This window comes from Mauremys mutica, chromosome 2, assembly GCF_020497125.1.
Source record: "Mauremys mutica isolate MM-2020 ecotype Southern chromosome 2, ASM2049712v1, whole genome shotgun sequence".
In the NCBI taxonomy this organism is placed as follows: domain Eukaryota; kingdom Metazoa; phylum Chordata; order Testudines; family Geoemydidae; genus Mauremys; species Mauremys mutica.
Genome location: NC_059073.1, coordinates 74,140,491 through 74,168,053, shown reverse-complemented (window position 1 = coordinate 74,168,053; position 27,563 = coordinate 74,140,491). Strand labels below are relative to the sequence as shown.

At 40.5% G+C, this 27,563-nt stretch overlaps 1 protein-coding gene across 5 annotated transcripts in view; it reads left to right on the top strand.

Moving 5' to 3' along the window:
• Positions 1–27,563, top strand: part of SNTG1 (syntrophin gamma 1) — a 536,067-nt gene that overhangs the window by 451,439 nt on the left and 57,065 nt on the right. For all 5 annotated transcript variants that reach the window (XM_045008056.1, XM_045008057.1, XM_045008059.1 and 2 more), the window contains 2 exons: positions 12,800–12,916; positions 18,316–18,387. In XM_045008056.1, the coding sequence (XP_044863991.1) occupies positions 12,800–12,916; positions 18,316–18,387 (189 nt within the window). The remainder of the gene's footprint in view (positions 1–12,799; positions 12,917–18,315; positions 18,388–27,563) is intronic.

The window sequence follows — 27,563 nt, the reverse complement described above, 5'->3', positions numbered from 1 at the left end:
CAAGTAAACAAGAAAAATCTCCACAAGAAGAAAGGAAGTTTATGGAAGTGAAGAAGCCAGATCACTCTAGATAAAACAAAGTATATTAACTTAACCAATTGGCGCTTTAATTATTAACCAGGCAAGAGTTGTATTCTAATTCCATTTTGACCAGAGAGAGAGAATTTTAAGTGACTCTTGCTGCATTAAGACATATTCAGCACATTTGTGCATAAGATAACTGCCCACTCTAGTTGGTGCATTTAAAAATGATTCAGCCAATAATCCTTATGGCATAAGTAGAGCAAACCTTTTTTCTTTTTTACTGCCATCTCCTATTACTTTTACAAAAAGTGACCATATAAATCAGCGTCCAAAATCAGCCTGTTGCTTTTGTCAAAATTTGGCTCTGAAAAGAAAGCTCCATTAGCATTTTCTGATGTGTAAGTACTTTTTTTTTCCCCCTTCCTTTGGAAGAATCCTTACCATTGAGAGCAATGCTTCCTCAATGCTAATCTGTCCATTTATTAACAACAACACATTCATACTGTAATGAATTTTAACTACATGAAATTGTTCATTGACCTGAATAATCCTCAGCAGGGAAAAAAACTTGTTGTTTCAATTCTGTCATTTTGACAAATGCATGCGATTATCCAATTAGTCTTCAAATTGGCTTTGTCATCACAGGAATCTGTTGCAATAAGTGAGCATTTCGAAAACTTAAATGAGGGGGGAAAAGACTCTCTTGAAAATAAATTCTACCTACTAATCTGCAACCAGGATGAGGGATCGAGGTATCTTCATCTCCTTGATTAATAGAGATGGAGAGTGAGAGGACTATGGGATGGATAGGCAGGCAAATTCTGCCTGCTTGCCCCTCCAGTAGACTCTTTAAGCACCCAGCTTATAGATGACACTACTCCAACTACTTGATGGATGTGAAAGGAGTGGCTAACCGTACTTGACATGAAAAGTAGGAAGGTGCAAAGAGGGCCACCCAGAATTTTAGTGGAGGAAGTACAAGTCATTGGGACTTGTTAGGGGATGGCAGAAGGCCGAGTGGTATGAGGAACAACCTGAGTTAATGCTTGCCAACCTTTCACAAATGTGGGTTTCGATTAGCAAACAAAATGAGCTTTGAACTAAGGTTACATCTGAAGTTGCTAGAAATACACTTCAGAAGTGTCACAGAGCTCAGCTGTGAAACATAATACAGTAATAAACTGCAAATATCATTCTGGCTGGTTACTCTGTGAAGTAATACCTGTAGTTCTCAGTGTAGCAATTCTTGCCTGCTTAAACTGTTTACTCCTTCTGTGATTATATTTTTCTGTGTACAAGTGAGCAAATATGATTCAATTTTTCTGTATTATAAGTCTATTTTTCAGTTACATGGAGAAGTATGGGAAGATCCTCATAATTCAATATTCAAATAGTTGAAATATTTTCCAGTTTTAGTTTAAATCCCCATCATATTTCCTCAAAAGTTTACTTTATGGTTTAAAAAAAACACCCTATCTTCAAGCTACCTATGATAATAGGGTGAAGAGGAAATTAAATTCTTACCAGGAAGGAAATTCAAGGACATTAAATACATTAATATATTTAATCCTTTGATCCCCTTGAAATGGGAATAATGAGCTCATTTAAAATTAAATAACCTAGCAGTAAGCAGCTCATGTATGAGGGGGCTTCTCTTTCATGGAGGGCTCCAAACATAAGGAGTTGAAATGGGGTTAGGCTTGGAGAAAACAGCAGGGAGGGGAAGAGGGGAGAAGAATAACCCCTCATAATGTCAGTAATATTTTTATTGCTAGTGTCTTAGTTGTTCATATTTCTTTTTCCTTATTGTATTACAGGGTTTCACAACATTTTTTGAATCCTGCCCCGTGTTAGCCTTGGGGTTTTTTTTTTCCTCAGACCTCACCCCGCCTTACAATAGCGAGGATACTGCCACCTAGTGTTGCTAATGCATTTGATCAGGAGATATCAGGCAAATTGCTTAAATCAAAATGCAAGTTGAGTGGTACTATAACAGTACCTCTTACCTTTACATGTGAGCAGTGCCGAGACCTCGGATGCCAGGTCACAATGCTGCTTACTCAGATTTGGTTTGGTCCCTGCTCTGTCTTGCCAACAAGGAAGGGGCTCTGCCCTTATGCCATTCAGCTCCTCAGGGGCCTATCTCCTCCTCATTGTTCCCCTGTCAAATTCAAGTTCTCAAGAGTGTGTGGGGAGGCATAATTCCCCTGTTTAAAAAGGAAGAGGGGTATGGTCCTTTCCTTCCCCCATACCTCTGGTATCCGTAGCCATGCCTCCTTAGAAAGTTTGACACACTCCCCTCAGTTGAGAACCTACGTTCTATCCCATTGACCACACACATAAATATCTGCTATACCTCAATGCAGTGCAAAGTGAGTGCAAAGGAGTGAGAGACTCTAAAGTGCACTAAGTCTGTGCTATCATACAAAGTGGTTCCTACATCAAGTCAGATTTTTAATGTCAGTAAAGCAGGCTGTAATACTTCCCATTAAGTTTTAAATGGCACTATGCAAGATTAAAGATACAGCTCAATTTGTTCACTTTATTACCAGGTTGTTTTAAGAGTCATATAGTGAGAGTACTGTAGAAGCAGGGGCGGCTCTAGGTATTTTGCCGCCCCAAGCACGGCAGGCAGGCTGCCTTCGGTGGCTTGCCTGCGGGAGGTCCCCGGTCCCACAGATTCAGCGGCATGCCTGCGGGACCGGGGACCTGCCTGCCTGCCTGCCACCCTCACAGCGACCGACAGAGCTTGCCACCCCAGGCACACGCTTGGCGTGCTGGTGCCTGGAGCCGCCCCTGTGTAGAAGTCTAAATGTTTATATGATTTGAGTACTTGTCTGCAGAGCTTAATAAGCCAAATCATTGTTAGTTCAAGGACTGGGGGAAAGATTCTCCTTTGCTTTGGCAGGAAAACACAACAATCTCAATCTTAATAAATTACTGAGCTAGTATATTGCTTTGGACTGAAGACAAAATTGTCCAGTAAACAATTGCTTTTGATAAAATATATGGGGGGAGGGGTTAAACAAAGATAAAAATATTCCGTAGGACTATGAGGACCATCACAAAAGGCATATAAAAAAACCTTGCATGATGAATATTTATGGAACCTGATGCATTCCTTTTGCTGGTTTACTAGATAAAGGAATATACCTGTGTTGAGCAGTGAAGGATGAAAATTGCCAGCTCTATTTGAAGCATCATCTTAAAAACAAACAAACACACACCACATGCAAAAAACCCTTGTGTATTGTGGTATGCCTTTGTTTTCTATGAAACATTCTAAATAAATGGTGAAAGAAAAAAAGCTTATTTAAACAAGGGATTTACACCAATAAATATACATTTTCAAAGCAATGAGCTCTGGAGGCTTAGCTGCCCAATTCCCAATGTATTTATTTGGAATTGTGAGGTTAATGCTATGAAAATATAGATGTATGAGTCTCTATTATGTGAAGGATTCTTATCACAGCTACTGTAAGAATCAGTCCTATTATATAAGAATGAGGCCTAAAATTCTCTGGGGTGAGGGGAAATCAGAGAATAATTCTCTAAAATGAAATAAAGCAACAACCTTGTGAAAGTAATTCCCCTCCACACACATGAACAAAATGGCCGTTCTTTTTTATTAAAATAAGTATTTTACCCCTCTGCGAGCTTTGTCATATCCATGGTGAGATTCAGTCAGCTGTGTTATATGCACCATGTAATGCAGAATTTTAGCACTGAGATAGAATAACAATGATCATATAGGACAGTAAGGTAGATGTGAGTATCTGCAGATTGAGGATACGTCAAGGCATGCTGCCTTATCCATTCTCCTAGTCATTTAACATATACATTGCTGCTGTTGTTCAACATAACCCTTGGAGGACTCTATGTGAGAGGGCATTTGGATTTGATGATTAGTTATTTAACAACATAGATGGGAATCTGCCCCAAAGAAAGTAACAGAATCCCTATAAAGCAATTGTATTCACTTCACTTAGTCTCATAGATAGGGTGTACCTCACCTTGTGACTGATTCAGCAACGCACTTACCTGTTTTGCTGGAAAAATTCCTGACTAGCTCTAATTACTAGTCATTACAAAAAGTAATGATCCAATTGGGGCCGTAAGCCCTCTTAAACCAGTGTGTAAAACATTTAAAAATCTCATCCTTTCCTGATGTTCTCCAATGTGGTGCTCAATCAGCACCCCCAAAAAGGCAGGCCTCTGGTGTATTACAAGCAAACAGATCTTTAATATCAAGTAGTTTGAGCGGTAATTAAATCTCCTTATAGTTTAGCTTGATTGGCACCCCACATTCCATAGCAGAAAAAATAAGAATAGAATGCATAAGAATTGCTGGGAAAGCATCATGGAGATGGATGTGTGTATGTGTGATCTTTTTCTTTTATATATCGGTAAACCTGGCCTTGTGTTCCTGGTGCAGAGAACCTGTCTTTTATGCATCCTGTTCGCTTAGTGAAGAAGACAGAAAACCACTTACAGAGCTAAAATGACAAGACTGCTTCAAGGAGCAGATTTTCTGAATGAACTAGACTTCAAAACCCTGGCCAGCTCTGCTAGGCATTTGTTTTTCCATGTCTACATGAGAGCAAAATATTTTTACTCATATTTATTATTGCTCTTTCATTCACTCACATCCGGACACGATGGAATCTTCTGATATCTTTAAAAACAGTTCACTTGTAGGGAACCCTGACCCTATTGAAGTCAATGGGGCTTTTGCCACTGACTGCAGCTGAACCAGGCTCAAATCTTCTTCCCAGCTTTTTTGTTTGGGTGAATTTTCTGTTTAACCATAAACCATGATAAACTCTGGGAGTACTAAGCTGGGACAAGAATGTCAGTAGCAGTGGCGTGACAATTATCAAAACTCTTCACCAAGCCATCAGGATCTTCCTGCCTGCTGTATAACATGTTCATTTGTCCTCTGCCTCTATCTTTGTCCTGTTGCCCTACTCCGCTGCTGCACATAATATTAGTCTGAGAACTCCCACGGAAATAATTGCTTTATTTTCATCTATCATAGAATATCAGGAAGGGACCTCAGGAGGTCATGTAGTCCAATCCCCAACTAAATCATCCCAGCCAGGGCCTTGTCAAACCTGAACTTAAAAACCTCTGAGGAAGGAGATTCCACCACCTCCGTAGATAACCCATTCCAGTGCTTCACTACTCTCCTAATGAAAAAGTTCCCTTTTATTTAGCATTTTTTTGTTGTAATTTTCTTGAGTTAATATCTTTTCATTCTTTATAAAGTAAAATTAAACATTCACATTAAAACTCTGTGAAAAATTACACATCAGACAGAGACTTTATAGGCTACGTAAGTAAATAATTTTAACAACATATTGGGAAGATAAGAAATGTGGATTTAATAAATACATGTCAAGTTATGAATTATTGTCCTGCTCAGCTACAGTGTCTGCATCCTGTAAATACATATTGAATTGGATGTATATGGATTTTTTTGACTGAAAGAAGGGTTCTGGTTAATTTATCATGTAAATATAGAGACTCTTTCAAGTGTTCATGGTTCACCTGAGACACCATAATAATATGAATCAACTTGCACTTAATTAATACATTTTGCATCACTTATTGCCTTTGGAAATTACAACAGCAGCAAAAATTGCTTTGTGGCTGGAAGTTTATCGGAAATAAGACTTCTCTTTTTTTCCATGTGACGGGACTGAGAAACTTGGCAGTCCTCAAACAAAGCTGCTGCTTCTTGAAGATGGAAATGCTATTAAAATATCTAAATGTCCATAGCATTTGGTCATGCCTTATTCCTTTAGGACCTCCACTCCTTTTCTGTGTGTGTGCAGTATCCATACCACTTCTGAGACATGAAGTTGTCTGATGCGCTGCTCAGTTCCCTTTCCTGGCTGAACTAGTAGCGATACTCCTTCAGCTCAGTGGATAGATATTTAAATTCTATTCTACATATATATGATTGGTATATATGATGAGTTCTGTGTTTCTATGTATGCAGCCAAGGATCTTTAGGTCCTAGTTCTGGAAAGGGACTCAGAATCACTGTTCTTTCTTTCCATGTGGAATCCAATTAAATTGAATAAGATTTTGTGATGGAGTCCATGCTTGCAAATCCTTGTGCAGGATCAGAAGGGAACCTGCCATGATACATAATTTCTTGGGTCATCTTTTGTGTGTTAAAGCTTTTCTTTCTTATTTATATTTATCACACTCCATAAATGAGCCATTGATCTCCAGAATTAAAAACTGTTCATTTTAAATTAATGAGCTTCCCATTGTTCTAGATTTTGTCTTTGAATCAAAGTTAGCCTGTTTATCAAAATCTAAAATATCACAAGGCTATGGATTTGATTGTATCTCCTGAAAGACAGGATATTCTTTATCCACTTCCAATCAGCTCAATGCGTGTAGCACCTATGCTTTCTCCAGTTTCACATGTCTAATGTATTCATAAAGACTTGAGGCCACTGTAGTAGAAAATAATTTTAAAAAATAAAACACTAATTTGTGGGCCAACCTTTCTATTCTTTAGAATCTGTGTGGCTATTTTATTCATTTAAATTACAGAAAAGGGATTTTATAAATATACTTACTGACAATCTGATAGTGTTTTGTTTAACAGTTCCTCTGTAGCTTTGATGGCAGTATTTTAGCTTGAAAGAGAAAAGCCCTTTATTGTTAATAAATCCTCAATAAAGGATATTGTCTGCAAAATCAGTTTAACTTCTTCCCATGATGTAGAGTCAAGGGGAAAAAATCTCAAATATCTCATGGATGCTTTAGTAGTGAAGTAATCAAATTTAAAATATCAATACATCCACATAGTATGAGTGACTTTATCCTGTTAGGCTGATGAATAGTAGAAGTACAAACTTTATAAAATGTAATCAGAGTTGTGGGAAAGAGAAACTACCAGCTGAACATAAATTACTTACCATACTACAAAAATATTAAATATATTCAGGCCAGGTGGTTGTCACATTCTGGGGTGCAATCCATACCAATGAGTGGTTGTGTCACCACTTGCCCTGTAAACTTGGATGCCTCACAGTGCATTGCTGATGTAGCTCTCAACCTGGGCAGCTCACAAACAGCCTGACAGCATGCATATCACAACCTGAGTGTCTGTCTGTGCTAAACAGCCCTGATTCAGCAGCTCTGACCCAAGTAGCCGGTCTACAGCACTACCCTGACTCCCACCAGCCTTAGTTACTACTCGCAGGGTAACCTCAATACACTCCCAGTCCCATATTTTCCCAGAAAAATGTGTTCTGCCACATCCAGCCCTCTCCTGGACAGTTCAGAGAAATATTATGGTTTGTTGCCCCTTTAAGGAGTCAATATTCAACATTTTTTTTTACTTTAACTGAAGTTACCAACCAGTTCAGTTTAAACACAACAGTGGATTAGTTTCGATTAAAAATAAAACAAGTTAGGATTTTAAGTGAATTCAAGCATGAGAGAAAATGTTAGAAATGGTTACTAGCAAATAAAAATGAAAATACGCATCTAACAGTCTAAAACTGAATCTAGCAAATTTTGGTTCATGGTTTTATTCAAGATGGCCTTTCTCCCCACAGCCTCCCAGCAAGATGGTGACTGTCCCTCTCTTTGATTAGGATCTCTACCAAAGGCACAGCTGTCTTTGTCTTCTTGGGTGAAAGAGATAAATTGGGGGTTTCCGCCCCTTTGTTTTCTTCTGAAGGTTATCCCTCCAAGTAATGTTTATTCAAGCAGTGGGGAAGGTGACATGGAGTCTGGTGATGAAGGACGTTCCACACTCTTTCTTCCCCCACTTACATTTGCTGAATGAAAATTGTTCTGTTTACTCCATTTCCTCCATTAAGGTAACGGCCGCGGACACCGTCGTCGGCCTATGGCGTAGGACCCAGGATCTTCCCCTCGGCGGAAGTACATGGGCAAATTGTTCCAATACAATTTGTTCCATCAGCTCTTCTGGTGTCCGGCGTTCAGGTTGTAGCCACTTTTTGCAGGTCTCCCGTAGTTCCTGAGCCACCATCCTCGGCCGGGCCCCCGGGGAATAGGACAGACTCCTAAAGCGTTGTCGGTAGGTCTCGGGGCTCACGTCTAGTGCGTCCAGAATAGCGGCCTTCACTAAGTTGTAGTCCTGGGCCGCTTCCACCGACAGACCTCGGTAGATCGTCTGGGCAGTCCCCGTTAAGTATGGGGCCAGGATGGTGGCCCACTGTTCCTGGTTCCAGCCCGCGACGACAGCCACCCTCTCAAAGGTGACGAGAAAAGCCTCCGGATCATCCTCGGGCCCCATCTTCGTCAACCGAATTGGGGGGTTGGGTCGCGGGGCTCCTGCGGTGCCCCCGGGTAGGGGTTCCCCCGGTCGGGCTAGAGCCGCTGCAAGCTGCTGAACACATTTCTGCTGGAAGTCCTGGTGTTGGGTAACCAGGTCCGCAATCAGCTGTCGTTGTTGGACCCCCAGCTGCTCTACGAGTTGCTGCTGCTGCAGCTGGTGGGCGGCCTGGTGCTCCTGTTGGTGTCGCGCCTGGGCCGCCTGCTGTCGTTCCTGGCTCTCAGTGATGAGGGTCAGGAGCTGGGATAGGTCCATCTCTCTTGCGGGAGATCTCTCTCCCGTCGCCCCCTTTTCACCGGTGTCTAGAGTTCGTGCCCACATTCTGGGCAAAAAGGTCCTCAGAGAAGGCACCACGTGTAATAGTCCGAGGTAGGGGCCGTGCCGTCTCAGGGGCCGTCGGGAGCCAGGCCGCCTCACTACACGGCCCTATCAGTCTCCGGGTTCTGAAGGGTTTTTGGGGTTCTGCTCCTCAAGCAGGGGCAGAACAGAAGGCACACCGTTCCTGCTATGAGTCCCAGCCCTCCGTCAGGGCGGGACAGCAGACACTATGTCTAGGCTCCGGTCCTGGCAGCCGGAGCTGAGCAGTTACAGAGTCAGTAAGCCCCAAGCCCTAGGTCAGGGCGGGGCAGCACACCAGAATCCAGGGAGCTCAGATCCCACTACAGGGCTGAGCAACAGTCTGAGTCTGTAAAGCCCAAGCCCTAGCTCAGGGCCTGCAGCACACAGGAGGCAGGGCTCAGACCCTCAGACAGGGGCTGAGCACACAAAGTCACTAGTTTAAGCCCCAGCCCTCAGTCAGAGCGGGGCAGCAAAACAGCAGTTCTAGCTCAGGTCCTTAAAGCGGGAGCTGAGCAGTAATCATAGTTCAGGGCTCAGGTCCTTAAAGCAGGAGCTGAGCAGTAATCATAGTTCAGGGCTCAGGTCCTTAAAGCAGGAGCTGAGCAGTAATCATAGTTCAGGGCTCAGGTCCTTAAAGCAGGAGCTGAGCAGTAATCAAGTCAAGAAGCCCCAAGCCCTCAATCAGGGCGGGGCACCAAACACAGCAGTTCTAGGCTCAGCTCCTCACAGCAGGGGCTGAGCAACAATAAGAGTTCAGGGCACAGGTCTGTGCAGCAGGGGCTGAGCCAGCAAAAGTCAGTAAGTCCCACCCCTAGGTCAGGGTGGGGCAACAAACAATAGTCCCAGGGGCTCAGGTCCTTGTCCCGGGGGCTGAGCCAGCAAGAGTCAGTAAGTCCCAGCCCTAGGTCAGGGTGGGGCAACAAACAATAGTTCAAGGCTCAGGTCCTGGTCTCAGGAGCAGAGCAGCGGCATCAGTCTCAAGAAGCTCAGGTAAGGGCAGGCTTCTCTGCCTGAGTGCTGGCAGGAGGGGGAGTCTGCCACCCGTGAGTGGGGTGGCAGGGGGGACACAGGCCCACCCACTCCACTGTGTCCCAGCCCGGGGCCCTAACAGCGGCGTGGATCCGCTACAGTCAGTGGGGATCCTGGCCGCAACACACTGACATGGGCACATCCGTGCCCTCAGCCGGACAGGGTTCGGCTACCCCCGGGCTGCATTCCATCTCCCCCTCCTCGGGTACCTGCTCGTCGCTGGGCTCGGCAGCAGGGTCCCACACCATGGGTTCCTCGGCGTGGTGAAGGCGGTCTAGGTCGGGCTGCTCCTCCGGACTCGGGTCAGGGGGCCGCTCGGGCCGCTCCTCGGGGTACCGGGCTCGGGGCAAGCTCGGCCAGTCCACCTCGGGGTACCTGGCTCGAGGGAGGCTCGGTCGGTCCGCGTCAGGATACCTGGCTCGAGGGAGGCTTGGTCCATCCACGTCCGGGTACCTGGCTCGGGGCAGGCTCGGTCCAGCAGGAGCCCGATCAGGAGCGTCTGTCCTCTCCGGCTGCTGGGCTCCAACTGAGTGCTGAGGCCGGGCTTTTATACTTCCTGTCCCGCCCCTTGACTTCCGGGGGGCGGGAACAGGTGGCAGTGGCTCCGCCCACTGAGGTGGCTTTTCCGGTTCCTCCCTCTCAGGGGCCGTCGGGAGCCAGGCCGCCTCACTACAGGACCATAATGATAATTTAGTCTCACGTCTGGCATAACACTGGCAACAATAAAATGCAGCAGAAATATATTTAAACCCTACAGGGTATGTCTACACTGTCCATGTCATCTGACCCAGGATTGTGGGGTTTGGGCTAAGGGGAAATTGCTGTTTAGACATTCAGGCTTGGGCTGGAGTCCAGGGTCTGGGACCCCGATGATGTGGGAGGGTCCAAGAGCTTGGGCTTCAGCCTGAGCTTGAATGTCTACTACAATTAAACAGCCCCTTAGCCTGAGCCACATGAGCCCAAGTCAGCTGACAAAGGCCAGCCGTGAGTGTTTAACTGCAGAGTAGACATACCCCCTAGAGCTGGTATTAATATATAGAGCCATTAATTTTGGAGCAATAAACTCGTGCATGTTGTTTCTGCTCTTAAAAAACAATGGAACATTCTCCATTCAGGGTCCTAAAATATCATAGGTTGAGTCATGCCCATATCATGCAAACAGGAAGGTGAATCATTTTACTCACATTAGTAATTTTGCTTTATGTAGGCAGTCCTATTGGCTACTAATGTGTATAAAATTACTCATGCGTAAGCATTGGCCAGACTGAGCCCTTTGTATCTCAGTACTCAATCTGCAATACATCGGAACCCTGAACAGAGAAAAGCCCAAGTTTATTAGGGTAGAAACAAATTACACAATCTTATTGCCCTAAAATTAACAGGTCTGTTCCATTAACAGTTCTATATGAAATAGATATTGGTTTGTCTATTTTCTGTGATATCTTACTTTCTACACTAGAAGTCAGTTTATTATCAGCAAAAGAAATGTATTAGTGTATCAGGTGTTCATGGATGTGTTTAGTCCCTGTGTATGGTTTCTCCACAGCTATGGATACCAGTACTCTGGAAATACTCTGGTTCTTCTACTTTTGGTCTTGACTCACTCACATATCATAGATTGGTGCATAGTTACATTCTAATTTAAGTAATCAATTTCCAAAGAGGAGATGGTGATTTTTAAGGAATCCCCAGCTCTCTGAATACAGTGTAGATATAGGCCAAGATTTTCAAAAAGTGCCTCAAGGCAGGCTCCTAAATCCATGTTAGGAACCTAAATAAGGGGTTTGAGTTTCAAAAGGGTTGATCCACCCAGTAACTCCCATTGAATAGGTACAGTAAACAAAGGTTGTCATTAGAAAACCACAAAATTGTATCTGGTGAGTATAGCTGTAGTTATACCATGATAGAACAGTTTTGATCCACTGTTTCTTCTTTTTCCTTGCTCTGCCTTTGTAGTGGGGATGGTGAAAGGGGAGTTGGCCTGTTTTTTTGTTTGGCAGAGCAGCCATTGGGTCCATCTCTGTTTTTCATAGTTGTTACAGTTCTTAGAAAATGTTCAAATATATTATGCAGGATGAAATAATTAATATTATATAAGCAAAAACTAACAACAAAAGAAAAACCCTGAAACAAAGTATAAATTGTGTAGCGTTCCTTTCTTAACCCAATTATTTAAAATTATAATTATACTCTACAAGTTTCCGATGGGCATATTGCTTCTAACTTAAGACTTTTGAACTGGAGTACATAGTTAAAGTAGATAGTATATTAATGATATGAATAATTCTATGCTGCATTCAGTTGATGAGGTGTATACAATATTTCAGTTTTAATATGTATAAATTATATTTGTGTGTTTTAGCTTGTATTTTTTCATTCATGCTATAGTGGAAATCTTTTTCATAGCGCTAAGTGCAGTATACTGCTACTATGTTTTAATTCACAACTCTGTCAGTTACAGGCTGTGTGGTCTGGGGTAAATCATTGAAGCTTGCTGACCCTTAGTTTAGCTGTATGTCAGATTGGTAAAATAATATCAACCAAATACCATGATATTTGAGTAATGTCTGAAAATTATGTTAAGGTCCTTGGATGAAGCTATAAAATTGAAATACAAATAGCATGCCTTCTCTCTCATACTGAATCCTTTCTTTCCACAGAAGGCAACAGACCACCAACTAGGATTACACAAATAAGAACTTTCAACCACTACTTGAAATTTACTCTAGCTTTATGGTTACTTGGTTTCTTATACTTCAGTTTCATTAAGGTCCTTTAATTTGAATTTTCAGCATATTTAGAATGACTCCAGCCAGTTTTTTAATGGGATGATAAACTTCTGAAATCTGCTGAATATATATTTGCCTTTTACTTTTGTTGGTACAATGAAAGTTTGTTCTGATAGTTTCCCATGAATAGGCTTTCTTTACATGATTATAAGTGAATTAAAAATGTCATTTTGAATCACCAGTTCAGGATCTTTAGTTAAATAGGATTTGAAGGGCATCAGCATAATTTGTATGATGAACGTGTAATGTATGAGGAATTCATCAACACTATTGATTTTTCCCTCAGATAGTCTATATGGGCTGGACAGAAGAACGGGAACAAGACTCCCTTCAGGACCGAATGTACACACCAAAGTTTCTAGCTCTGAGGGGTTCCTCTCTTTACAAATTTATAGCACCTCCAGTAAGTATATTTCTCATATTTAGCAGGGAAAAGTGTATTTAAAATAATTTTATCCCATACAATGCATACAAGCATTTTACATAGTGATAGGTGAATCTTTCCACTGTCTACCAGGATATCTTATATAATAGTGAAAAATTATGGGGAATAAAATTAAAGTTCTGTAAGATAATTATCAAAGGTAAGAAGTGCAGCTAGTTAGCACCTTTGTGCCCACTTACCAGGAGCACTTGGCAAAGTTGGAAGGGAAACACGTTGTTTGCTGCTAGGTATGGAAAGGTCAACCACCTTGAAGCAAACTGGTTAGATTGTGTTGAATGATAGCCAGACTTCCAGATTCAGACAGCTGAAGGCATGGGGACTATCAGAGCCTTTTGCATGCTGTGGAAATGAATTTTCAGAACATCTATGTCTCCAGATTTCATCTTGAATGTGACTTTTTATACTTTGTATGAGCAGCAGAGAGGAGGGAGATAGGGGAAGGGGAAAGTGGGCTGAGTAATATCGTTGGTTTAATTTGAATTTAACCAGCAAAATGTTTAGGGCCAATTTTTACTATTGTTACTCATGTTGAGTAGTCTCTCACTTGAATTCTAACTCAACAAAGCATTTAAGCAGTCATGAGGTCCCATTACAGTAAAACACACAGTTAAGTGCTTTATTGGGTAGGAATAGATTTAAGTATATGCTTTAAAATAAGCACATCAATTGTCAAATACATTGGGAGTGGCAAGGGGAGTTAAAAATTCAAAAGACAAACTGAAAACACAGAGTATCTCATTATTTTTGAACTTTCGGAATTAGCTGTACTGCCTGTGCTTAGGTGCTTTTATGAATCAGGACCTGAGCAAGAAGTCTCAATGATTTCAGTGGGGCTGCTCACAGGGCTTTGGTTCTGAGAGGAAGCAGAGTGAAATTAAAGCTTAGAACTGGAGGAAAAAAATGTCTTTTCTCTATGAGCTGGGAGGGAAACAGAAGTAAATTTCTATGTCCTGTAGAGCAGATTGAAAGTTACCACTCACTGTGAATAAGGGTGGATGAATCTGACCCTGAGACAGCACAATTATTGTTAGTTTTGGAGAAAACTTTTTCAAGGAGAACTGATTTTTTTTTAATTTAATTCAGGACCAGATTCTAATGTTCTTACTGGTGCTGAGTAGCACCTTATTCCAGAAGTAGTCCTACTGAGTTCGATGGAACTACTTATCAAGTATTTTTTTAAATAAAAATATTATACTGGTTCTCCAGGAGGTGAGGCATTGGAGAAGATAGCCAATCAGAGGAGGTTCACCCCTAGGAAAAGCTGACATTTGCAAAAGAGCTGGAGAATCTCACATCCCTGACTGCCTCCAGCCCTGGGCCAAACTCGCATAGAAATCATGAGAGTTGACAACACTGGTTACTACTCATTGAATGAGGGTTTCATTGTCAGTCTGGCCCTTTCACACTGGGTAAAGGGCTCAAAAAGCACTAAGTGGCTCTAAAACCTCTGGATCTGGCCATGGAAGGATTCTCTTGGCACAGACACTTGTAGAAGATGGCCATAACATCCTCTTCTCCCCGCCCCACCTCCATCCCCAAACACACACACACATAGTGAGTGTGCTAGAGGCACGAGGGACCACTAGCACCCAGTATTGCAGAGATTCCAGGCAGTCGTGCTGCACTTAGGGCAACCCCAAAAGGCTGCTGTAACTTGGACAGTTTCCAGGGATTAAAGGCACTTTACCCATCCTTTCTCCTGGGCTGCATGTTCCGTGCAGCAAAATATCCCACCCAGTATGAGTAAGGGTATCAGACTCTGGTCCTTGGTTCTAAGACAGTCAAAGAGAAATTAGGGCTTAGAATCAGTGGAAAAAAAGTCTTTCCTCCATGAGCTGGGAAGGAAACCGAAGTAAAATTGTACGTCCTATAGTGCACATTGAAAGAGAATGACACTAAGAGTGCCTTAACATAAAATAAAAAAGCCTTTGGATGAGTCATTTTCACCAGACAGTAAGTGCAATGCATGCACGTTTTGGGGTATTGGACAAAATTGCTTTATTTTAAAAGATTGCAATAGTTATAAAAAGGATTTTGAACATCATGTTTTATAACCATACACTTTTGTGCACACTGTAATGTCTGCAATCATATAGCAATGTGTGGTTTTTTTTCTTGTAATTTTCAAAGATTAGTATCAAACTGTTTCAATATCACAATTTTTCAGCTTCTAATTATGGGTTACTTAAATGGGAGTCATAAAAGGACTATACTTTTTTGCAGCATAAGCTCCCTGAATCAAGTTGCTTTCTAAACAGGGATGTGATACCAATATTTTTACAAAGAGCAATTACAGAAATTCTCTTTTTTTTCCTTTTTTTTTCTTTTTTTTTTGGACTTCCTGAGGCCTCTTCCAACCCTAATCTTCTATGATCTGCGCTTTTTCCCCCTTCCCATTTGAAAAATAACACTTTTCTCCTAACTATACCCAAAAAAGCAGCCATGACACTTGTTTGTCTTTGATTATTTATTTTTTAAAGTTCTAAAAGGTAGCAAGTGCAGAAAGGCGTTGTCTCATGTACCCTCTGAGTCACAGTTCCTCCTCTGCTCCTGAGAAAGTATACTTGCATCTAGGCAACTGTGCTGGCCAGTGTTTGGGAGGAGGTAGAGCCAGGGCTCCACCTATTGCCCCTCCTCTTGCTCAGAGGGTAGAGTATCATGCATGCCATCCCCGTGCCCAGAGCTGGGATTTGAGTAGATTCTGTATGGGCAGTGTGTGCTTCGCCTGTCCTTAGTCCTCTGTATAGCCAAGTAGGATTCAATCATAAAGTGATTATATATTTTCATATAATTCCCTGTTTCTCAGTAGTAGCACTCTATCAGATATGGTTTGTCAACTATGGTTTGTCCTCATGTATGTGTACATATGCTGGCATGTATTTATAACATATTTGCAGTACATTTTACCAAACATAAAACATGTGGACATGCCACTGAGAATTTTTATTCATATGAGTAGTCCCGTTTACTTTATTGTGATTACTCATGTGAGGAATGGGACTATTTGTATGAATAAAGGTTTGCAGGATAGTAACTCATACTCGGAAAATCTTCCTTTGTTTTTGTTCCTGTATGGGCTTCTCGGATTGCCACCCATAAACCAAGACTTTAATAGGCTACAGCCCAGATAAGAAGTTAATTATACTCGATGCAGTGCTAACACTCTTGTTCCTTACTAAATGTAATTAAGGATATAAAAGAGAGGTTTAGAGAAAACAAATAAGGGCCAAATCCTGCATTGTTTACACAAGCAAAAGTCCCTTCAACAGAAATAGGGTTTTTGTTTGAGTAAAGACTTCAGGATTTGGATGTATATGATTGAATCTAAATATCCTTTTTATCGTTTGTAATAGAAAGGATGCGGGGAGGGGTGAACCATGTAACGTTGATGACTGCAGACAATTAGAACTCTATTAAAAGAGCAAATATAACACTTAATCTGTTTGATCTTTTCATTACTGAATTTTATTTTAGTAAGATAAAGTGATTGAGCTTATGCTTCTCTTGTCTGAGTTTCAATTATTTTAATCTATATGCTCAACAAGATTTAGTACGATTAGCACATTTGTCATGCAACTCCATAATCAAATTAACCATAAAGACACAGTGTCATCCTTTAGCAGGTCTCATTTATGTAGAAAACAGATGAAAATGGAAATTTATATATCAGCAAACATCTTGGTGTTTTAATAGTTATTTTGAAGTAATCATTATAAAACTGTTAAACAAATCTGTGCATGATACAACATAAAAAGTGGGCAAACACTTTATAAAGTCCTAGATTGCTATATTACCCCAATCCTTCCCACAATAGCTCCCCAACAATCTAACATACCTCTCTCATGCATGTCTGTGGTTTCACTTAGGAAAAGGGATAAGTTCTCTCATCTATTTTAAAGGATATTTTTATTCTCAAGTCTTGGAGACCAAATATATTTCCTCTTTCATTTGTCCTGTTCTTCAATATCAATAGCAATGATGTCTCAACCACTTTCGTAGGGTTCTGTTCTACAGTCCAATTTCTTTTACTGTTAAGAACTTTTTTTCTAACATATAACCTCAACTTTTCAGACCACTGTTCCTTGTTCCTCTGTCTTCTGAAACTATGAATAGTTCCTTTCTTTCCTTTCTCTCAGTTTCCTTGAAGGTACTTATAGAGTGTGATCATATCTTTCTTGATTCTTCTCCAGACTGTATACATTTTGCTGCCTGTTTCTGTCCTTTCTAAATCCTATTAATTAACCATTATATCATTTTATTATAATCTGTAATGTTTCCATGTAGTACAATTGTTTTAACATTAATACTTGTAAAAATAAATTTTATGTCCTGGGATAAACTTTTAAGTGGGCCAGAAGTATTTTTCAGAGCTTAAGGTTTGAAGGGGTTTAAGATTAGACACTTGCTAACACGAATATGATTCTTAGGCCTGGTCTACGCTTGGGGGGGGAGAATTGATATAAGTTACACAACTTCAGCTACATCAATAACGTAGCAGAAGCTGATGTACTTAGATCTACTTACTGCGGTGTCTTCACCACGGTGAGTTGACTGCTGCCACTCCCCCGTCGACTCTGCCTGCCCCTCTCACCGAACTGGAGTACAGGAGTCGACAAGAGAGCGCTCAGGGATTGCTTTATCGCGTTTCACTGCCAGCCGATCTGGCCAGTAGTGAAGACATACCTGTTAGCTGTTGTCTCCTTTCCTGTGTTTGGATTGTAAACTCTTTGGGGACTGTGTTTTGTTAGGTGTTTCTACACCGCTTAGTGCAGTAGTGTCCTTGTGGATATTTGGGGGCCTTACCACAATATAAATAATAAAAATAACACTACATGGGGCAGTGTGCAACAGGCCTTTACATGTCTGCTCAGTGAGGGGAAGCACAAAAACACTGCCTGTCAGGATTGCTCAGGGACTGCTCCCTCAGTGCATCTGCAGTGTCCAACAGCACTCCAAAGGCAGCAGGGAGAAGACAGAGGCTTGGCCTAACCCCATTCTTGATCCTGAAAAAGCTGGAAAGCTGGTTGCACCACCCTAAAGGATGATACTGCCTGAATACAGCCCCACTGTACCCCAGGACACTCAGGGAAGTACAGTGCTTCCCTGAGGTACAATGTCTCTTTGGGCTCCCTGTGGAGTAGTGTGCCTCCTCAGCACTGCCTACCTGAGGGCTAAATGTGTCAATATGACCCATGATAACAGTTCTCTAAGGCAATGTTGTGTGTCTTTTCTGTGCATATGCAGTGTATCAAGGAAAGAAGATCTTTGGGACAGGACAAAATGGTCTATAAACTGTATCATTAAAACAAAGAAATTACATTATTTACTGTATTTTTGTTTGGTTTTTTTTTCCCAAGGTCACCACGTGGGATTGGACACGAGCTGAAAAAACGTTTTCAGTTTATGAGATCATGTGCAAAATTCTCAAGGTATGAGGAGCAAATGTAAAAAGTTATGGAGGTGGCAGCTGAAAGGCAAGGGGGGGACATCATAGCTAGATAAATTGCACAGCGTGCTGTCAGGAAGAGCTTGAACCTTCTCCCTTTGGAGTCAATGGCAAAACTCCTAGTGACATGAGTGGGTACATGATGAGCAAAGTTTTTCCAAAGCGCTGCAGGATTGGATGTAAATGAGTTTAACTGGTTTACCGTCCACATGGGAAAGTGTTTTTTTTCACCATGATCCAGTATGTGTTTTACATTGGCAAAGCATTTTATAGCTTCTCAACCAATATAACATTTCTAATATAAATAATTTAAACTGAATAACTACAAAAATAGGGATTGATTCTGCCCTCAGATACATGAATGCAACTCTCATTGATTTCCATAGAAGCTTGCACCCATGTACTTGTGCGCTGGATAGAGCTCTGAAAATATATACATTGGTGTTCTCAAAAACTTGTCATTTACCGCTTTTAACCATAATTTACTCCATTCGTTGTATTCTCAATACATAGAACGAGCAACTAAATAATGTTTAAACAGCAAAAAATCCTGTGGCACCTTATAGACTAACAGACGTTTTGCAGCATGAGCTTTCGTGGGTGAATACCCACTTCATTGGATGCAAGTAGTTTAAACAGTTATCTTTGCAAATGGCAAGGTTTTAAGGGGATCATATTTCATGTAACAGTATTGAATGTTATATATTTAATGTCGTTTCACGGTTACTATATTGACATTCTTTGTTTTAAACATCATGGAAATTGAACATTTGTGTAATAATTTTCATGTATATTAAATACAATGTAAAAATTGGAGAAAACAAAACAGAGTAGGAAAATGTTTCTCTTTCCATACATTTGAAATGATACTTTCCTTATTTTATTTTCTCCCTGATACATGTGGAAGGGAATTTGATGATTTCTCAACTTTTTAACGTGGCCTCTATTAGAAGTCATTTATCATTTGACAGCAGTGTGATAGGACAATAACAGTGATATTTCCATGGTGTAACGACTTATCTGAAATGTTGGCTTTTTAATAGTAACCTTTGTAAATACCGTGTTAGAAAAAGTTCCCAATTACACTCTTAAAATGTTATAGTTTGGTGGAAGTATCAAGAATTCTGTCAAATGCAGATATTTAGAGTAATGTTAAGGACTCTGTGCAGTAATGTGCATAGTCAGTGTTAATTATGAGTTCCTGATGGTGTGGCAAACACTGGGCAGTGGGCACATGAGTCATTTTTCTCATATAAATAGTGCTCGTGAAGTCAGTACCAAGACAATGTCCCATCCAAATATTTTATTATACAAGTTTAATTAAAAATAACAAATACAAATATTACATAGATCCTTTATCATTTTTTAAAATGTATTCCTCCATTCCCTTCCTTGCTACCTTACTCTCTCCCTCACGTGTTTACTCTTTTCATTCTTTTCCCCATTAAGCATCTCTCCTTTCCCCCTATCTTCCCCTATTTCCTAGGAGGTCACCCTTGAACATCTTTCCAAATGCTACAGATTTCTTTACCCCTTTTCTCTCCTGAATGGCAGAAGCTAGGCTTCCAGGAAGAGAAAATTCAGTGCTGTTAAGTCACCTTTCCTCTTGCCTGGCTCCGGAGGCCAGCTGGAGTTTAAAACAGCTCTCTGCCCATGTTAGAATAGTTCTGCATCCTCTCTAATGTTTGCCAACTGGAACAGTCCCTTAGGAATCATTTGGCTGGCTAAGGAGCAACAGACTGCAGGTTGATCTGGCCATACCTCTCTCACTTCCTGGCTGGCCTAACAACACCATCTATATGCAGGGGGAAAGAGTAGGTGGTATAGTATGTGCCATGCTGGCTGTGTATCACCAGAGGATTCCCCTAAGAGCGGGGGTTTCTCAAAGGGCAACTTTTAACGTTTCTTTATGCCACTGAAACAATGCCAAGGGAACTTAATTTGGGCTGATGGCCTTGTCCAGTTATTCCCTAAGATTTTTTTCAACTACTGCATAATAATACAATTTGACCTAAAATTAAACTGGTGAGTGGGTGGTGGAGAAGAAAAGAGGGAGAGAAAATCTTCATTATATATTTACTACTTCATTAATATTTAATTATTTCTGTGTTATCTGCAAGCCTGGGCTAGCTATTGAAGTCTGAAACTGAGCCAGAGTAGATTCTTTAGGTGAAATATTTATGAAAAAACAGTAAAATCACCTTACTCTTCCCTTAATCCCCACTTTTTCCCAGTCCTGCACAGTGTGTACCATGGATTTTGCCTCTGTTATGTCTAAATATAAAAACATTAAAAATTATGCAGTTTCAACTTCACATGACCAATGGCACAGAGAGGGTCTCTCTAGAGCTTGGAGGTTATTCAGGATTTCTGTCAGCATCATAAATCTTGCTTGTTTTTAGCAGTGCCTGCTTCTAGACACGCTCCATGGATAGAACTGAAATAGATGCAGCTAAGAAAAATGACTTAGTTACATTGGCTATTCTCACATCCAAACCCCTTCCCTTCTATAGTACATTGTGTACTTCTTTTGTCATGAATTTGTTTTCCTTAAGGAATGAGTTTGGGTGAGAGGGAAGGAATGTCAGGCGTGAATGCAGTGCTCATGCTGGAATTTTTTAAAGGCTTTAGCCTAAGTTGTCTTGCTTAGCTTTCAACATAGAGAAAATCTCATCCCTTCTGTGTCAGAAGAGGGACTCAGCCACCCTCTCAGCACTATACCTCACCTTTCCATAAACTGCAAAGGAGAGAAATGGATGGCCTGCGAGGGGGAAAAAACCCTCAAACCGCACAGACTGTTACCTATACTACAGACCACTCCCCCACACTACACCTTTTTGTGGTTACAGAACCAGCTGAATCCAGAGGGTTCTAACACAACTATTCTTCTCAGGAGCAAAGGAAAGTTACCCTGGTTTTCCATAGATACCTGGGGATCTGTCAAGTTTATGAGGAAATTGTGTGTCCCTTTCCATAGGGAAGCAAGCCTTTTGCATACCATTTGATGGGATGATATGCAGGAATTTCCACAAACAGAGATTTATTTTCCCTTGGATGGAAAACAAATCTTACCTACTCCATAATTTACACATGGAAATGGGGAGGATAGGCCTCTTCATTCATTTAATATATGGGAGGTGAGTCCCTTCATATTGACATCCATAAAGAACTGCAAAATGGAGGGTTAATTAGATACATATTGGAATGATCATGAAAGTTAATCAGCACAAACAATGTAAAGGGAAAACCTAAAGATTCGAACGAGAGGCAAGATGAGAGATAAGGAAGTCTCCATAGACCAGTGCTCTATTAAAGGGGGGAAAGAGAGTAAATTACTTGTCATCATCAAATATAATAACCAGTGTCATTATCTTTCTATACACCTATGCCCTTATATTGGTATAGGGAATCATAGAAATGTAGGGCTGGCAGGGACCTCAAGAGGTCATCTAATCCATCCCTTGTGTGTTGAGGGGGGACCCAAGTATACCTAGATTATCCCTAAAAGCAGCAAAGAGTCCTGTGGCACCTTATAGACTAACAGATGTATTGGAGCATGAGCTTTCGTGGGTGAATACCCACTTCGTCGGATGCATGCTCCAATACGTCTGTTAGTCTATAAGGTGCCACAGGACTCTTTGCTGCTTTTACAGATCCAGATTAACACGGCTACCCCTCTGATACTAGACTATCCCTGGCAGGTGTTTGTCTAACCTATTCTTAAAAACCTCCAATGACAGGGATTCCACAACCTCCCTTGGTAACGTATTCCAGTGTTTAACTATCCTTATAGTTAGAAAGTTTTTCTTAATATCTAAACTAAATCTCCCTTGCTGTGGATTAAGCCAATTACTACTTGTCCTACCTGCAGTGAATATGGAGAACAATTGACCGCCATCCTCTTTAAACAACCCTTAGCATATTTGAAGAGTTATCAAGTCCCTCCTCATTCTTCTTTTCTCAAGACTAAATGTGCCCAGTTTTTTAACCTTTCCTCATACGTGATGTTATCTAAACTTATCATTTTTATTTCTCTCCTCTGGTCTACCTCCAATTTGTTCACATCTTTCCTAAAATGTGGCACCCAGATGGAGCTACTATAAGGTGGGTGTATAACTGGTTGGAAAACCATTCCCAGAGAGTAATTAGCAGTGGTTCATAGTCAAGCTGGAAGGGCATATTGAATGGGGTTCCGCAGGGATCAGTTCTGGATCCAGATCTGTTCAATATCTTTATCAGTAATTGAGATAATGGCTTAGAGAGTACACTTACAAATTTGCATATGATACCAAGATAATAGATTGGAGAAAGTCCAGAGAAGAACAACAAAAATGATTAAAGGTCTAGAAAACATGACCTATGAGGGAAGATTGAAAAAAAATTGGGTTTGTTTAGTCTGGAGAAGAGAAGACTGAGAGGGGATATAACAGTTTTCAAGTACATAAAAGATTGTTACAAGGAGGTGGGAAGAATTGTTCTCAATCTCTGAGGATAGGACAAGAAGCAATGGGCTTAAATTGCAGCAAGGGCAGTTTAGGTTGGACTTTAGGAAAAACTTCCTAACTGTCAGGGTAGTTAAGCACTGGAATAAATTGCCTAGGAAGGTTGTGGAATATCCATCATTGGAGGTCTTTAAGAGCAGGTTAGACAAACACCTGTCAGGGATGGTCTAGATAATACTTAGTCCTTCCATGAGTGCAGGGGAGTAGACTAGATGACCTGTCAAGGTCCCTTCCACTCCTACAATTCTATGATTCTGTGATTCTATGTCTACTACTTCCTCCTATCCACTAGGCTGGTAACCCTATAAAAGAAGGACATTGGATTGGATGATAGGACTTCACCCATTCTCAATGAGTTCTTTAAAATAATTGCTAATGCTTCTGAGATTTCAGCTAGTTTCTTAAGTACCGTAGGGCAAATTTCATTAGACCCTGCTGACTTTAATACATCTAATTTATCTAAATGTTCTTTAACCTTGTCTTTGCCCAGTCTGTCTTGTTTTCCTTCCCTGTTGTTGTTGTTATGTTTATAGCCATTCATAAACTCATTTCAACCAACCATATTTTTTCTAAATATATTCTATGGATTTTGATGTCATGACAGTTTTTAGGAAAAAGTTCCTTAACTGTCACAGACTTATTTTATTATTTTCTCCAGGCCATTTAACATCTTTGACCTTCAGATTTCTCATAGGTGGCACTATGCCTATTTTAACCCATTTTACGGCAATTTTGAGAGATTTAATCAAATGATGTTTATAAAACAGTTTTAACACTACAAAGGGATCTACTGCAGAACTATAAATACCACTGATTTACACAAATATGTAAACCTTATTTTTTTCATGAACTGTGTCCACTCTGGAGTTGTCCTAGGAGAACAAATCATTTATCAAATAGGTTGAATCTGAACCAGGTTATTTTATGCTTCAGAGGAGGCACCACAAAAATCTTTTACACCATGATTCGTTTAAAGCACTTGCTCATGCTTAACTTTAAGCACAAGCTTATGTTCATTCCTGTTAAGAACGTGCTTAGTGCTTTGCTCAATAGAGATGGAGGATTAAGTACTCTTTCAACAGGAGTCTTGATGCACCTAACAAATTGTACATCGATCAGGGATAGAGGTTTGTCTTCTAGGTTTCTGAGAGAAAAATCATGGAAAATATATGCTAAAATGTTAGATGTATTTTGGCAAATCAGTTGCCAAATTGTCTTTTATTCACACTGGCTTTCCAAATTGCAGAAATTTTCAATTTATCTCAGGGATGGGACAACTTTTATGCTTTGGGAATTAGAGCTGCTAGAGCCCAATGCTTTGATCCCTTGTGTCTCTACCAGTTGTTTATGAACTCATGTTTTCTATTACCCATGGAACTCAGGATGCAGCTTTGCAGCTCCTAAGGAATTTTGTTTTGCTGTAAGTAAAATCAATCCTCACACCCACTTGCACACAAGTCCCAAAATGTCAAAAGCAATGATAACTTTTGAAAATCCACGAACGTCTTGTCTTTCATGACAGCTGTGACAAAGATCCAGCCTTATTCATTTCACCTAAGCATGGATTGTAATTTGACAGTGTTTCCTCCCCAGTGTCTGAGGATTTATTTATTTGCCAGTATTACCAAAATCATGTATTTGAAAATGCACATTTAAAGCCTCTCACTTTAACTTATTTGACTGATATTTTTATAGCAGGGAATTCTACATCTCGGTGATCATATCAGACTTACCTAGCTATGTCTGTCTTAGAATGAGTTGTCCCTTAAAAATGTTTTCAGTGTGTTAGGCTAAAAAACGTCAATCACTGGCATATACATTGTTTTTTAGCTAAGAGTGCTATATTAGCATTTTTCTCCTGATATATGCTGGCAATTTTCTCCACTAAATATCCCTTCTATAATTCCAAGGCACACCAATTGTTACCTCTGTTCCCCTAAAAACCAACCCAGGGTCACACTTGTATTAGTTTTATTACAATGCTGCTGTTAGGTCAGATAGAAAAGAGATGGAGCTTATTTATACACACACACATTCACTGCATTCATACCCTCATGCACCCACACACTTACACAGGCGGAGAGTTACCGGAGACAGCATGGAGGCCGAGAAGCTGAAGCGTGGTAGATTTGGTGTGTCTGCCTGCGGTCACGAATCCAGGCTGCTGAGTAGGTCAAGAAGCAGCAGCTTGTGTGCATGCCTTCTTCCTCTTATTTTGGAACTGGGCGGCTCCTGTCACGTGCACTGAGTTTCCTTTCTGAGTCCGTCACCGAGAAGCATTCCCAGGCCAGTTTCTTTCATGCATACCAGGTTCTTCATTTCTTTACAGCACTTCATGACTGCCTTCTCAGGGCAGATTATATAAGACACACCTGGCTCCTGGCTCTGGGCTCCTCTCTCCTTGCAGTTCCTCTCTGCCCAGTCCCACGTACACTCCCTTGTTCACACTCCCTCATTCACACTCTCTCTGAGGGATGGGATATTACAGAGCTTGGAAGTTCATACAAGTAACTTGAAAAGGTTACAGAGCTTGCAAAGGTTACAAAACTTTAAAGGCTATGCTAACAATCACTGAATTTACAAAGCCTGCAAAAAGGTTGCAGAACTTGATACAAGTTACAGATCTTACAAGCGCATTTGAGCAGAGGCTTTACATAACAGCAATGATACAATGGGAGAACCTATTCTAAACTTGTCCCAGGTTGTCTTTAGTTCTCCCCTCATTTTTCCCAACTCCGACTACAGCTCTAATGAGCTAGCAAATTGGTTGTGATTAGAGACGTTTACCACCACAAGTTTCTCTTTTAGGCCAGGACATTGATTTTCCTCATGTGGGGAAGTTTAGTTTCTTCCTTATCACATATCAACATATAGAGTGGTACAAGTAGTAGAGGATGTGAACTACCTGATCCTACAAAATATTACAATACTTAATATTAGAGGACAATGTTGAATAATATATTCAAAGTACTATATAAACTTCAACTAACTAATCCTTATAATACCAAGAGGTATGTAGTTATTATAATCCCCTTTTTTCTCTGTCGAAAATATACCTAATCAAGTTAGGCGACTATCAAATGCAGCTTCCATTGACTTCAATTAAAATATGTGGCCTATTAATTCTAATTTCAAGTTTTTAGAATAAAATAATTATTTCTAAAGCTGATGTGAATATTTCATCAAGGCAATAGTATTCATCAAAATAAATATGAACTCTATGCTAAGTCTTCTAAATACACTGAAAAATCTGCATTACTTTATAAAGACTGTTCATACTAAAGAATTTCAATTTGGCATATTAGATTTTAACATGTAATACAGATATCATCTAGTAGGTCCAAACTGCATCATTTATCAAACAAATTCCAGTTAAATTAGAATGAATTGTTCATTATGACAATGAAGGGGGGAGGGATAGCTCAGTAGTTTGAGCATTGGTTCAATCCTTGAGGGGCCACTTAGGGATCTGGGGCAAAATCAGTACTTGGTCCTGCTAGTGAAGGCAGGGGGCTGGACTCGATGACCTTTCAGGGTCCTTTCCAGTTCTATGAGATAGGCATATCTCAATGAAATACCTAGAAGAGTGATATTGAGCCCCATTAAAAGGATATTAAGTCAATATAAATATGGCTTTTTTTTTCTTCCAGCCCTTGAATAATTTTTGGAGCTGTATATAGAGTGAAAGACGTAAGAGTTCAATCTGCTTAGTTTATCAAAAAGAAGATCAAGAAGTGTCTTGATTATGATATATAAGTACATTATGAAGAAAATATCAGGTACCAAAGGGCTGTTTAGTGAAAAGCGTAATGGGAAACAATGGCTGGAAGTAAAAGCTAGACTGATTCCAATTAGAAATAAGACACACATTTAAAAGTGAGGGGATTAACCCATTTAAAAGTGAGGGGATTAACTGGATTCTCCATCTCTTGAAGTCTTCAGATTAAGACCAGATGCCTTTCTGGAAAATACAGTTTACTCAAACACAAATTATTGGACTCAATATTGGAGTGACTGGAATAATATAGGACTGATGGTTTTGTCCAAGATAAAGATGCAGCATTTGGAGTGTCTCAAAATCTTAGAAAGACAAAGAATGGAAGACGGTAGGATGGGATGTTTTCAGTTATGGGAGCAGAGCAAGAAGAAACTTGTTTTAACAGACTCTGTCTTTTGTGCGTGGTGCTCTGCCAACTTCCAGCCAATTCTGGCTTCCTTTACATATAGCAGGATTAACCAAGAGAAACCCTTAGACACAGACAGGAGTTGCCACAGCACCACAACAGAGGTAGGCCCATTTTCTGAGCCCAGACCTACAATGTGTATCCAGCTAAAATGGTGGGTGCCTTTAGAGTATGTGTTTGTAAATATTAGCCTGTGTAACTATAATATGCTTTGAGGTTCTCAGATAAAAGGCACTACATAATTAAACATTTTGTTATTTAGACCATTTTTTTCTTTTTAATCTAGTGTGGTATAATCTTTTAGGCAGGTTATGCAAATTAGATTAAAATGTTATATCCAGGATAGTCAAAATTGCCTTTATTTCCTAAAGTTAGTTTTTACCACCATAGAAGACTCCACTTTCAATCATGAGTAAATCCCTTCTGTAGTCTGATCACCTCCTCTGTAGTTCCTGGGTGTCAAATCACAGATG